This window comes from Miscanthus floridulus, chromosome 7 (genome assembly GCF_019320115.1).
Source record: "Miscanthus floridulus cultivar M001 chromosome 7, ASM1932011v1, whole genome shotgun sequence".
In the NCBI taxonomy this organism is placed as follows: Eukaryota; Viridiplantae; Streptophyta; class Magnoliopsida; order Poales; family Poaceae; genus Miscanthus; species Miscanthus floridulus.
In genome coordinates this window covers 104,430,472-104,445,079 of record NC_089586.1, presented here as the reverse complement: position 1 = coordinate 104,445,079, position 14,608 = coordinate 104,430,472, and the positions used below count along the sequence as shown (strand labels likewise).

General features: G+C 46.7%; 2 protein-coding genes across 4 annotated transcripts; one reads left to right on the top strand and one right to left on the bottom strand.

Moving 5' to 3' along the window:
• Nucleotides 1–4,361: 4,361 nt before the first annotated feature.
• Nucleotides 4,362–7,283, top strand: LOC136464088 (uncharacterized). Its single transcript, XM_066463046.1, has 6 exons — nucleotides 4,362–4,760; nucleotides 4,879–5,467; nucleotides 5,597–5,716; nucleotides 5,834–5,905; nucleotides 6,026–6,091; nucleotides 6,682–7,283. The coding sequence occupies exons 1-6, from the start codon at nucleotides 4,390–4,392 to the stop codon at nucleotides 6,994–6,996; spliced, it is 1,533 nt and encodes a 510-aa protein (XP_066319143.1). The 5' UTR covers nucleotides 4,362–4,389; the 3' UTR covers nucleotides 6,997–7,283.
• Nucleotides 7,284–10,737: 3,454 nt separating this feature from the next.
• On the bottom strand, nucleotides 10,738–13,688 carry LOC136467468 (uncharacterized). 3 transcript variants are annotated; one of them, XM_066466183.1, is made up of 2 exons: nucleotides 12,464–13,688; nucleotides 10,738–11,382 (listed from the first exon to the last, which is right to left on the bottom strand). In XM_066466183.1, the coding sequence occupies exon 1, from the start codon at nucleotides 13,596–13,598 to the stop codon at nucleotides 12,522–12,524; it is 1,077 nt and encodes a 358-aa protein (XP_066322280.1). In that variant the 5' UTR covers nucleotides 13,599–13,688; the 3' UTR covers nucleotides 10,738–11,382; nucleotides 12,464–12,521. The 3 variants fall into 3 exon arrangements, with proteins under 3 accessions (XP_066322280.1, XP_066322279.1, XP_066322278.1); XM_066466182.1 differs by lacking the exon at nucleotides 10,738–11,382 and adding an exon at nucleotides 11,724–12,181; XM_066466181.1 differs by lacking the exon at nucleotides 10,738–11,382 and adding an exon at nucleotides 11,724–12,162.
• Nucleotides 13,689–14,608: the final 920 nt, after the last annotated feature.

The window sequence follows — 14,608 nt, the reverse complement described above, 5'->3', positions numbered from 1 at the left end:
CACCCTATGACATTTCAAGAGACAGGACTGGCATTTTGACTATCATCTTCCCATGCAGAGTTATCGATGCCTTTGACTTAGTTACCCCATATCACGACAGAAAAGGCTCAAGAAGAGTCCAAGACTAACCTACAACTACAACCATATCATAGCCTGTCACATAAATGAACACAGACCAGCAATTCTCATTGGTGCATGTTATTTTCACCTATCATTGTCCCCGTCCACCAACCTGTTCGGGTCACTAGTGGGCAACCTTCACGCATGACATCTTTCAAATTGAGCGTGAGCAAGCTGTCTGTCCTTCCCCTTCGAGCTTCTATTTTTATATTATTCTAGTGGTTGACACATTTCAGTGACAGTCAACTTGGAGTAAAGAAAGGAACTCCTTTACCCGCCTGCCATCCAGACCACCGTACACAGAGCATACTCCTAATGCGCTTTCCCTCTTCTATTTAGAATATATGATGCGCGTGCTTAATGCTGCCTATCCCTGTTTTGTCTCTCTAACTTTCCTAAAGGTTGGGTCCTCATGTAGTCATTCATGCGCATATAATATTACCACTTGAGAAGCTTTATTAGCAGGCGTGATGGACCTGAAGTAGTTGTTAATGGTCTTAACCATATTGTAAATGTGGATAGAGTAGGGAGGGTGATTCTTCCTGCCTCTTGTCAAAATTCAAGTTGAAAACCTTTCCGGCCCACTTAGGTTGACATCTCACCCCCAATCACCATTTGACGCTGTTAACTTTGAGCCTTGGAAGGAAAATTCTCATGACCATGCTTTTCTCAGAAAACTACCCAGAGTGCGGAATGGGTCCCCTGCACCATGAATGGAGACACCTTAGAGGTATTGTAAACACAATGTGGTCCTATGTTTATCCCCTGCTAAACGAGCAGGTTGAAAAGTTTTGCTATTGTCCCTCTCACAACATTCCTTTAGGTGGAGGAGAAAGCCAAATACAGGTAGCTGACCCCCAGAGGACAATTAGATTACTGAGTATTATTGGCGCACGCCTCCCCGTCCTCTGTTTCAATTGTTAAAAGTGCCAATATATATGGGTTAGATCAGGGCGGTGATCAGTGATGAGTTTTGTAAGGATTTTATACCCGAAGTGGATGTTGCCTTAATTTTGGTGGGAAGCCACCACTCTTGCAAGTCTAAAATTCTTGAAATAAAGTACTGTATCGTTTCTGCATTTTAACATATGAGAGTGGTCGTTCTGCCATTTGAGCGCGGACCAAATGTTCTGATACTGACAAGTGTCATGAGCAATTCTGGTTCCTACTGAAGTTCCTTTGCTAAATAAATAAATTCCTGGCCTGTCCTCAATTTTTTTTTTCGACAATCTAGTGGGGGTCCAGGATATCATTGATTTGAAGAAAGGCTATCTGAAGCATGCTGCTTTCGATGGGACACATTTTGAGCTTGTAGTCCACTATATTCCCTTTTACGTGGCCACGTGCCAGAGTCCAACCGGTGGTGAAATATACCAGTGGTCAGTTTGTGTTTCAATTTGAGTATCATTATTCGGTAATAGTCGCACTTGCCGACTGCTCAGTCTTAGATGAAAAAGTATGTACAGCCTCAGCATTATGTTATCAGATTTCAGTCTCAAGTAACAGTCCTGTGCGTCCAAAAAAAAGGTCTCAAGTAACAGTTTTATTTGAAACCTGAATATGATATCACTACATTAGCAGGCCTCCCTTGCTGTAGAAGAAAGCTCTGCAGTTTCTTTTCAGTGGAAATATGCAGAGTGCTACTTTAGTAATAAGGTCACATGTTTCATTTTTACGTTGCCCATATATTACTCAATGATAGAGTTAGGCACCACACCATCTGCTTGCTAATCAATTTTCGCATCTGATCGAATGCTCCTACGTTCCTGCTTGTTTTAATAATAAAAAAAAAGCTGATCCCGTACTGTTAGCACATGCTCTGTTATTGAGTGTTAATGTGCGGTCATAATATATACAGTGTACTCAATTGATCATGTATTTAGGACCAAACCATTTGCTTCACAAGAGATGGGGTATCCTCGATTATGTATGTAAAGGCAACAAAATATTATGCTGTTTGCCTGTTCCCCTTTCCGCAGCTGACCCGCCGTTGATTTTCATCTGTGTTCAGATTGCAGGTCCATGCTTTCCTGGCATTGACACACCTTATGTGACGCAAAAGGAGTCAGAGATCAAGTGATTGCAGCCGTGAAACCCTGCCCTCCTCGTCCACTGCCAGTGCCACCACCGTCGCTTACCAACCCTACAGCTACAGGCGAGCGAGCCCTTTCCGCTGCACTGCAAACTCTGCTCCAATGCTTGCCGATGCCGAGTTAAAGGAGCAGGGCAAGGTGGCGCACGCAGTGCAGTGACAGCGTAAGGAACTATGCGTAAACGACAGAGGTTTTGTTTTCTGCGGGTCCATGATCGGAGATTTTGAAGCTTCTGAATGCTGACCCACTCAAGTAGCAGCAAGACTATAAAGCGTAGTGGCACTGATTACTGTTGTCTAGGAATATTCCCTCGCTCTCTAACGGTTCAAGCTGAGTTACGATGTCTGTTGCTTCGTTTAGGCTCGGTTTTTTATGCGTACGTATACATCTTAATCCATGTGTATTAAAGTGGATTAAAGTGAAATTAAATTAATTTTTATTTTATTTCACTTCAACATGTGTGGATTGAAGTGGATACACATGCATCCTAAAATTCATGTTTGGACATATCGAATGTTTGGACACATGCATGGAGTATTAAATATAGATTAATTACGAAATTAATTGCATAACTTGCGACTAATTTGCGAGACGAATCTTTTAAGCCTAATTAGTCAATGATTTAACAACTTGGTGCTACAGTAAATATATACTAATGACAGATTAATTAGACTTAAAAATTCATCTCAGAAATTAGCCTCCATCTATGTAATTGGTTTTGTAATTAATCTATATTTAATGCTCCTTATTAATATATAAATATTCGATGTGACATAAATTTTAGGAGCGACTACAAAACCAAACACCTTCAAAGATGCTAAGTTATGACTGCCATCTAACTGAAGAATGCAGACTTGCCTTATTCTGTTCTGTCCAACGCGAATTCTCCAACGCTGGCCATTTACGACCGTGCTGGGATCTTCGTGAATGGAAGTCGATGTGCTCTTCCACTGCTTCTACAAAACCTTATATCCTTCTCGTGACATATCTGTAAAGTAATATGTTGCTCTCCCATCGCGCGGCAGGGACAGATGTCGAAAGAGCTTCCTGCTACTGTACTGTAGCTACGACAGGGGCAAACGTCGAAAGGCTCCCCTACCGTACTGTAGCCACAGCGAGGGCACACGCCAAAGTCAGCTTTGCTGTCACATCTAGTCACTGTAGTAGCATGGTAGCCTGACAAGTCTGTGTACTAGGATTAGATGGGTATAGTTGTATATGTAACTTCTCACTGCAACTCTGTAAAGGGAGCGAGTTCAGTTTTGTCATCTCCTCTGCAGAGCTCCGGTCAACGTTGGTGCTTGTGTTGTGTGTGCGCGTGCTCTGTTCTCTCTCTTCTTCTACCTCCGGCCATAGTGTATAATCAGCAACGACGATGAGCGATCGTCTCACCCGTACCGAAGATGTCAGGACCAACAATATCTAACAAATAAAGGTTCCCGAAGGACAAAACATGTTGAAAGCAAGGACGGAGAGAGTTCAGAAGCTTAGTCTTTCTAGCTTTTTTAGCTCTTAAGCTCTTTTAATTTGTTGTTTTATGTTTCTCAGCTGTGAGGCTTTGAGCCTAAAAAGCTTGTGTAATTTTTGGCTAGGTATATATAACCTAGAGGCCAGATTTTTATATTTATCTAAAAAATCAAGAAAAAAAGACTACATCTAAGAATGAAGAAATATACTTGTGATGAGACTAACGTCAGGACTACTCGGGGGCGAATAACCCGCTCCGAGCCAGTGAAATGCAACTATAAGCTTCGATGACGTGCTCTGCGTGCCGCTTCAAAGTAGGCCATGGCGACCTGGCCTCACCTCTACTAATAGTAATGGGTCGAGATTTCAAAAGAAAATCTTGATTATTAGAAGCCACAGAAGCATCATATCACTAGCTATACTATCCTCTTAGTAAAAAACATTGTACCTTTATTTGTTTCGATAAAGCATGGTTACATATTCCACCTTTTCATCATGTTAAATACGTATTTGATTTGAAAACTGAAAAGGGCCCCAAAATTCTGAATGATGTCTTGCCGCATGCTCGCGTCACGGTGACGGCAGCATATCATCCTAAAAAACCCACCGGAAAATATTCCATGGACGCCCTACAAATAGGCCCCCACACGGATCAGCTTTGGTCCACGGCCCCATCGCATGCACACCCTTCGACCCGTAGACACATGCGATGCACCTGCAGGCAGGCGGCGCCGTGCACCTCCACCTCCTCCAGTATTTCATGCCCCAGCACCAACCGCAGGAATCGGCCACCGACCTAGAGGCGCAGGAGTCGGCCGTGTACAGGCGCAGCTCATCGTCCACTTCGCCGCCGCCGGCTACCATGTGGGAGTATCACCAGGCGGCGCATGCGGCGGCCTTGCAGACGACCTCGTCGCCCGCGTCTTCTTTCCCTTCCTGGAGCCCCTACGCCGGGACTACGGCGGCGCTCCTCGGCGCCAGCTCGGCCTTCGCCACCGACGCCGGCTCGTCGCCACCCGGCATGCGCCTTCCACCAGCTGGGGAGCACGGCGGCCATGCATGGAGCCAGCACGGCGAACAGTGAGTACATACGCATGCATGACCTTATAGCAACGACGATCTAGCTATCGCATGTTTCTTTTTGCTGTGAAAATCATGTAGGTTAACATAACACACGACGTTTTATATATGCTTTCAGAAGCAACATCACATGCTACAAGGAGAACTTCCTCGATCTGCTCGCGTCGAAGAACGTGACGCAGGAGATGTTCGAGGACGTTCCCGCCGGTCACTACGCGGCCGCGCAGGCGCTGTCAGGAAGATTCGGGGCAGGCTCTGATGTTGCACCGGTCAAGTACGAGGTCAGCGCCGGCTCGCCGCTGTTCTTCGGGAGTTCTACTGGTATGCACCAGGGGATGGACATGGTGGGTTGCACGCCACGGTACACCTACGCCGCCGACCACCATCAGATGAAGGAAGGCGGCAGCAACCAGCAGCAAGAACTTGATGCGGCCCCGGCCATGGCTTCCTTTCTTCAGCAACTGAGTTCAAATGCTAGTGTTGGCATGCATGCTAGCTTGGACTATTCAGGCACAGGAGGACTTGACAAGATTTGCCAGGAGAGTCGAGCATTGGAAACTAGCCCTTTTGGCATGAGGAGCTTGCCGGATCTCAGTTCTTTCGGTGGCTACAGCAGATCAACCGCAGAATCGACATCGTCAGCACAACCATACCTGAGATCCAGCAATCTCGCTGAAAGCAGTAAACAAGAGCCGGATATTGTGTCGGTAAGACACGAACATTCATGTCATTCATACTACTAGTGCCCAATGAATTTGTTGATGCATATGGCAGTTGTTCGTCAACCATGTGTGTTTAATAAACTTGTAAAATGTATTTCGATGTGTTCCTTTCAGGCAAGGAGCAGCAGCAGTGGCAGTGGAGTGGCGAGTGATCGAAAGAAGCGGGCGTCCGAGGAAAGGACGAGCACCGTGAAGAAGTCTAAGCAAGAGGGCTCTAAACCATCTCCTCCCAAGGTAACAACGAAGATGAAAAATGAGATGCCAAAGTTATCCGTGGAATTGGTTCTGGTAAATCATTTCCACTTCAATTCGCATGTCAAAGAAATAATGTTTTCTTTAAAAAAAATGCAGCAACAAGTGCCTAAAGTGAAGATAGGAGAGAAGATCACAGCATTGCAACAGATCGTTTCACCATTTGGGAAGGTACACTAGCGTCTGGTTAATAATTTGTTTAATAAATTGCTTTACACAGGCAGAGCGAGAAATATAGCTGCCAAAAATGCCAGTTAAACCATTTCTTATGAATTGCACCTTGTTTTTCAGACTGATACAGCATCAGTGCTGTTTGAAACGATCAAGTACATCAAGTATCTGCATGAACAAGTACAGGTAAACAAGTACATTCCCCCCAAATCCCCTGCATTGCGTGCCTCTGCTCATTTTGACCTAACTATAAAAGCGTCCACAGAAAGTAAAATATCCCTATGCTCATCCTAGCATTAGTAGTAAAAAGAGAGTGTACTACAGTTAGGCAATATACGTACACTCACACAGATCGAGCCACGCATCTTCAGAGATACAATGAATCATTTCAGCGACCGGTGTATAGCTGGTTCCACATATGATATTGACCTACACCATGTTCGCTTGATCGTATCAGCCATACTTATCAGTCATGATATAGTGTTTTTCTCTCATAATAAAACAGCATCAGCTGACTTATAAGCCACAAAAACGATCAAGTTGGACCCCCTTTTCATAAGTGGACTTCCTAGTCATGGCCCCGAAGAACATAGAATGTTCTCGTCTCGTCGTGTCCCACACCACACAGCACCACCAAGACATGAGAAAAGGACAGCGCCTGCTTGCATAGTTGCCTGTCGCAATCGCAAGGCGGCCTCCTGCTTTTTCTTTCTCATTCAGTTGGGGCTAACGCACGCATGCAGCTGACGGCCTCCTGCTTTTCTTTCTCCGTGCAGTTACTCAGCGAGCCGTACACGAATTCGAGCAGGAGCAAGGTACAGATCGAGGTTCCAGATGCCTCCGTCGTTATCCGAGAGGATTGCAGAATCATTCTCACTCACACCAGCTGTTGCCGCTTGTATCTGGGTAACCACCTTCCATGGGGAGATCATGTTGCTGCAGCAGAGACGAGCAAGGGAGATGAGGCAGAGCACGACCTGAGGGACAGAGGGCTCTGCTTGGTCCCTGTCTCGTGGACCCCTGAAGTCTACCGGGACGGCACTGCCATGGACTACTGGACGCCGGCGTACATGGGCCGCCTGTACCGATGAAGAGATCTCGTCTGACTAGTTGCTGAAATGTTCCTTACTGTCAGTGTCAGTGGCTCTGCCTCTGCCTCCAAGTTGAAGTTGCATAGGACGGCAGCGCAGTTGATCTTCTTAATTATGTTGCTTGTGATTCCTAGCTAGTAGTTTGTAGTACTGGTTTGCCTGGTTTAATTTGCAGTGTCGTGTTTGTTGATTTGTACTACTAATGGGTACTGAAGGAATTATCTGAACAAATCCACCTTAGCCTCTCATCTTTGTAACGAGATGCTGCACCACAGCACAAGAATTAGTCCCAAGTTTGTTTGCCTGTTTAATGAACTGATTATTATAGAACTTACATGATGTCGGACATCTAGGTAGTTGTGCATGAATCTAGCTTCGTCCCTCGTACATGCAGTGCACAGAGTTTACGTGGGCGGCGTAGCTTCGTCTGTGACCATGACCATACCTTTACTGTTAATTACTATCGTCATGTTCGTTTGGCTTATAAGCCGTACTTTTTCAGCCAACGAATAATATTTTTCTCTCACAATAAATCAGTCAACAATACTTTCAGTTATGCCTTATCAGCGAAGCGAATAGGACGTTAAAAGGACATCATACATGGGCGCATTCCATGTCTGGCGAATTGGGGATGGCAATGCGAGAAATCAGAAAAGTAGGAACGACGCAGCCTGAAGCCTGCGGGCACTGTTATGTGGCTACAGAACTAGCCCAACGGGTTCGGTGCCTCCTGGGTTACATAACACTGTTCCATGTATTCTGCAGCCTGGACAGCCTAGGCCTGAAGTCCTGAATAATACATTCAGTTTGTTCGTTTGTTGATTTCGGTCAGGGCTTATCAGACAGTCAACAGTATTTTTCTCTCACGACAAACCAGTATCGACTGAGGTTATCAGCCCAGAAATCAACCAGCGAACGGACTCATGGAATACAACTTCTCGATGACTCGGAGGACCAGTCTTTGAAGCTAGAAACCTGGAAGTTAGATATACTGGTGGTGATCGATAGTTAGCTTCTGGAGGAGAGCTCTTAATTTGGCTCTGTTCCTTTGTGCGGTAGTCTTTCTTTTATTAGCGAGGTCTTGAGTGTTACCTGAACTTTGGATGGTATGTCATCCTCAATTCTCACTTGCTCATTGACAATTAAAATCCGAGGTGTCTATAATGATGAAAACGGTCGGAAACGGTAAAAAAAAAACTCCTAAATTGTTTTCTACTTTTACATTTGAAATACGAAAACGAAAGCGAAAACGGTAAAACCGGACACGAAAACGAACGCGAACTTACGAATTATCGAGAATTTCGAAAACGAACCAATTCGAGCGGATTTATGTCGAACACGGTCGATATACGAAAACTCAATACGGAATACCGACTCGTAGACCAAGTGCATGACTAAGTGCATACATGATCAAGTTCAAGTGCATATAATAATTAACAAGTGCATATTATAGAAACATTAACTCGAACTGAGTCAGAATAATTTTATTAATCTTTTTAGAATAGATGTAGTATTTTATTTTAAAGATTTATTCAGATTTTTCTTTTGAGTAACAAAGATTTATTCGGCTGAAGCAAAAACTATCAAATGATTGACTTTGCAAGTGGGGGTTAAACCGATGAGCTTGATGGGCTACGGCCCAGGTGGTTTTTCGTGTAGATGCTGCTGGTTTCCTGACATTTAGCCCCATCTCGTGAGGTGAAGAGAGATGAGGCTGGGCACCGTCTATAATATAGGGCAGCTGGCCACCAGTAGAAAGAACGCAGCTGCGTGGTGAACAACCTGTAATTGGGCTGTATGACCTGTGCAGTTGGCCAAATTCGGTTTAAACCGAATTTTCAATTCGGAATATTTCAAGTTAAAAGTAGAAAAATAGAAAACGGTCGAAAAATGTCTAAACTGTTTTCTACTTTTACATTTGAAATACGAAACATCTGAAATGCGAAAACGAAAACGGTATAGTCGGACAAGAAAATACGGATTCGATCGGATTAAATATAGAAAACGATGCGGTTCGGTTCAGGATATTTCCGTTCCGTTTTCATCCTTAGGTGTCTAGCAAAAATATTCTATATTCAAAACGATATAATCCAAACCATCAGCCAATTGGAGAGATGGTTTCAAGACGGGAGTACTTAACGATATTGAACTTTTTAGTTTAGATCTTTTAAGGCCCTGTTTAGATTCAAAAAATTTTACCCTAAAGTGTCACATCAAATCTTGCGGCACATGCATGGAGTACTAAATATAGACGGAAAACAAAATTAATTGTACAGTTGGATGAGAAATCGCGTGACGAAACTTTCGAACCTAATTAATCCATAATTAGACACTAATTGTTAAATACAAATGAAAGTGCTAAAGAGGCAAAAAATTTGCCAACTACACGCGCCCTAAGTCTGACTAGTAGTACTAACAATTTCGGCTAAAATATAGGGCAGGCCTGTGGCTATATAGACCCTCGAAAAAAACAGAGCTAGTTGTTGATAAGCATGCTGTGACCAGTGACCATGCATGCCACCGCCCGAACGCCGACTGTTGTAGCACAAACCTGAGTCATTATAGACAGTGACGGCCTCTAGATTTTGACTTTTGAGCCTAGGTATTCAAAATGTGAATGGGTGTTAAAAAATATTTTGTGACAGCATTAAACCTAATATTTGACATGTATAATGCTACCTCCGTCCTGAAAAGAATGCAATTATAGGTTGCGTGACACGAAAAGTGATTCACATGTAACCAAGTTTTTAGTGAATAATATTCACAGTTATATCTTTAAATTAATTTATTATGAAAATATATTTCGTAATTAATCTGATGGTATTTATTTAGTACCATAAACATGGATAATTTTGTATCTATAATTGGTCAAACTTAAGGTACTAAAACGTGACACTGTGCTAGAATTGTATTCTTTTAGGCACGGAGGGAGTACCACATAGTTGTAATTATAGAATATATAATTGAGCATCATTCATATATTCATAGCATTTGAGTACAACTTAAGACTATTTATTTAATATGAAGAAATACCAATAGCCACATCTGAAATATGTAGATTTGAGGTTATTTGTCATCTTTATTTTGGATGACGGCACGAGGCATGGATTAGTAGGGAACAGTTTAGGCCCTGTTTGCCACAGCTCTAGCTTTTGTTTTTTTAGAAAACAACTTTGTGAGTAATTTTTTAGGTGAAGCTGAGTTGTGTTTGGCAAAACAGTTTCATCAATGGCTTCATGCATGAATGAGAGAAAAAAAATGAGGGAGAGAGAGCTAGGATAAACTATTTTTTTCAGCTTCACCCGAACTTATGTCTTTGTGAGAGAAGTGAAGCTGTTTTTGGAAATAAGTGTTTGGCAAAAAAAAACAGTTGTTATGAGCTATGCAAACATGCCCTTAATAGCTATGGTGACTTTGTTTCTGCTTTTTTAAGAAACAATAGCTATGGTAGCTAGGTCACTATATTGGCCCTGTCCGGCTGACCTTAAAAGTCGGCTTGTTCGGCTTCTTTTTTTTAGTCGAAATCGTGTTTTTTTTCTCACAACAATTCAGCCGGAACGGTGTTTTTCAGCCAAATTCAGCCAAGCGAGCCATTAGCCACTATTAAAGTGCAACAGCTGAGATCTATTTGTTGAGTATGGGGTCTTAACTATGTTTTGGTTGCTGAAGGCTATTTTCCTTGCACACAACATTCTTTTTTATATATTTTAATTGAAAGACAGAGGAAAAAACAACTGAGAATGAATGAAACGTAGACCCGTTTACAACACATCCATAGAACAGTTTTTTCCCTTAAGCTTCGCGAACAGCTCTGAGCTAAAACTGTTTTGACAAAACAGCGTCTTGACGTAAAAAAAAAGAATAAAATTCCTAATGTCATTCTCCTTTTTTTTCCTCCTCTCCCTTCATCCTTATCCGCTTGGGTTTTCTTCTTTTCCCTTCCTCCGATCTGCCCGAGCGCCCGCGAGGCCGCGACGGACCGCTGCCTCGAAGCCGTGCTCCCGCCCCGACGGTCCCGTGGCCCCCGGTCGGTGGCCGTGCCCGCCCTGACGGTCGTGCCCTGACCCTGACGGCTGACCCCGACCCCGACGCTCGTTCTTGCCGACATACTGTGCGCACGATGCCTTGCGCCCGCTCTCCACGTTGCCCACCAGTCGTCTCCGCCGCTGCGAGCCTACGGCGAAATCGGGAAAAGTACCATACTCGCCACGAGTGGCAATGCGTCGGCCAGGCGTTCGCCACGCTGACTACCGTCAAGCTGCACTCCCCACGAACAGTGTGAGCCGTTGATGCCGAATTGTACGCTGGAGATGGAGGGTAAGTTACGTCGTGACTTCCAATTCCAAGAGCAAAGTTGGAGATTTTCCAAGAGCAAAGTTCCCGAATCTGTGAATTTCAAGAGCTAAGTTGCAGATTATCCTAGAGCAAAGTTACTGAATCTGCGTCTGAAAGATACTTCAGCGGCAGTGGTGAAAGGTGCAATTATATATTGGACTCCCAGTCCCCTTAGTCCCCACCATAGAACACACCTGTGCCCCCAAGGGCCAAGACCATATATATGTCTTTGGCTTGGCATATGGTTCACCTGTGCTTTGGAATGGCCCCAAAACTCCAGTGTAGCCATCACCTTCCTTCACCCTGTTCGCTTGATCGTTTATGTGGCTTATAAGTCGGCTGATGCTGTTTTATTGTGAGAGAAAAACATTATATCATAGCTGATAAGATCAAGCGAACAGGGTTTGCTACTATCTGGTTGATTTTCTTCTTTAATTAAAAAGAAAAAAAAAGCACAAAACGCTTTGCTTAAGACATCTGCAAAATCAAAGTAAAACCATCCTCATTTTATACAACACAACTCGATAACTTCAACATCTCCAGCTGTTGGTATCATCGTTGAGTCAGACCCTCAGTTATATAACCGGTCATGCTTCTCTTCAGTTTCTCGAGGAAATGATGAAAAGAATTGGATAATTGGTCGCACACAATCAACCAGCCAACCAGTATCATTCTATTCCCTGCCGCCCATGCATCATCTCCCTGTCATCCATTCATCCTTTCCTTTATCCGATCCATGTCCATCTCCTAACCCCGGAGTACTGGCACATCCTTTTCAGAGAATTTTCCTCCCCGGAGTGCCCTGTCATTGCCGGGTACCAAACCGCAAAGCTTCACCAAAATCACAATACTGGATACAATCAAATTTCTCAACTTAAATATTGAAATGAAAAGAACATGCAATCATTTATTAAACTTGAACATTAACAGAGGATACCGAATTTGATGGAAATTTTCCAACAAATATGACTCGCATATATTGGGACTGCGTGATTGATCAATAGAACTTTAACCAATCTATGTAATCGACAGAATTAAGAATTTACAGGAGTGAACTTATATATTGAAGGGGATTGTTGCTGGTTCGAACTTCAAATAACTATAGCAACTGCAAGGATACCTAATAAATTACCTAGAGCCATATATCAACACTGATTGAACAATAATGATGATCTCCAAGCTCTGCAGACTCAGACCTGATCCAAGCTCGGTACGATCCACGATGGCTTCTCGCCACGCTTCGCCATCTCCCGGCCATTGAGCAGGCACACAAGTTTCTTGGAGATACGGCTCTCCAGGCTAAATGCCGACACGCTGTAGTTCACCGTGGTGGGACACCTGTTGTCCACGTCCTTGCTGCTCACTGAATAGATTGTGTTGCTCTCAAGATTGCCGAACCCCGCCGTTGGCACCGCGAACCCGTGGAGGGAATCCACGAACAGCGCACGGTCGCCGATGCCTGTGATCTCCTGCCAGGCCGGATTGACGCCGCGGTGGTTGACGTGGAAGGCCTTCGAGAAGTCGACGTCGTCGCCGAAGAGGCACATCCACTTGGACTTGACGAGGAGGAAGAGCTCGTCGCCGGCGACCGCGACGCGCGCCTCGGTGGGGAGCTCGACGGCGGGGGCCGGGATCACGGCGGCGACGGCAAGGGTGACCGCGTCGACGATGGTGGTGCGGCAGACGTCCTCCTCGAAGACGAAGAACTGGCCGCCGGCGTAGTTGATGCTGCTGGCGTTGCAATCGGCCAGCGCGGGGATCGGGGCCCAGGAGGCGGCTGTCGTCGGATCGGCGGCGCAGAATAGGAGGCCCTCGCCGCAGGACGCCATGACGCCGTGCGGAGACCAGTCCCAGGCCAGGTCGTCGGTCTCCTTGAAGAAGGCCGGGAGCGGCGGGAGCGGGCGGGTCGCGCCGGTGAAGGGGTGGACGAGGGAAGCAGCCAGATCTGTCGGGTCATAGGCGAGGGTCCACCCATGCGGGGACGCGTAGAGGCGGCGGCGGCGGTGGTGCGTCTCCGCGGCGGGGCGGGGCAGGCGGATGTTCGGGTAGATTCGGTCCTCCCGGGGGCAGAAGAAGAGCCGGGACGGGGACGACGGGAGGAGAAGCCACGGCGGCTGCGGCGGCGGGGCGGCCGCGGCGTCCCGCGCCGCCGATCGCCAGGACGAGCAGACGGAGCGGAACCGAGCGATGTCGGCGAGCTCCGTGATCCCACCGGCGATGTCGGTGAGGAGCTCGGACGGGAGGTCGGACCAGCCCATGACGGCCATGGCGATCGCAATCCGCGGAACGATCGGCAATCGCAATCTGAAAGGGGGCGTTTTTTTTTTCCAGGCTGCGGCGTTTGTGCGACGGAAGGACCCATTCGTTTCCCCCATTTTTATGGGCGATTTGGGAATTTCCAATGGCAGACGTGGCACGCGCTGCGCCGTCGGCGAGGGAGAGGTCTCTCGTGGCCGTGGAGACTGCAGAGCGGTGCCGTGCGCGGTGCGCTCTCTTTTTGGTTCGGTGCCCCGTTCCCTCCCTTGCCGCACGCGGCACGCGCCGTGCCCGTGCGGGCACCTAGGAGGCAAGGACTCATCCCAGGCGTACGTGGGCGCGCCATCTATAAATGTTCACGTAGTCCGAGGCACGACGGTACAGCATGAAGCACGTATTTTTAGTTCGACACGAGCACGGCACGGCCCGGTGACATGCAGGCCTGGGCTGGCCTGGCTCGAGGCAGCAGGCCGTGTCTGGGCCGCTGCTCAGGCCCATGGGCTGACACGGCCCGCCCGACAGCGGCTCGGCCACCCTCTCTCCCTCGGCCCCTCCTCACTCCGCTCCTCCCCTCCCTCTCGGCCTCCCCGCGGCCCAGCGCGCTGCGCGGCCCAGCCGCAGCGTCTGTCCGTCTGCGTCCCCGCCTCCCCCCTCACCTCATCGTATATAAACTCACGCTGCAGTCGCGAGCGAAAACCCTAGCTCATTTCACTCGCTTGCCTGTCGCCTCGCCTCGCTGGTCGCTGCTCTTGCCTCGTAGTCTCGCTCTCGGCTTCATCCTCCCCGACTTCGGTGAGGTGACCTCGACGCTCCGCCTGCCGCCGGCGAGCAGCTCCCTACTCCTCCTACCTGATTCCCTCCCTGATCCCTCTCTGTCTCTCCCTTCTCCCTATCCCTATCTCCCCTCTAGATCTCAGTGACTATGTGAGTTCATGTCCCGTCTGCCCCTCCTCCGCCGCTCGTCGTCCTTCTAATCAGTGTGTCATCTTCTCTGGATGGCCCTCGTCTTCTCCGGCACCGG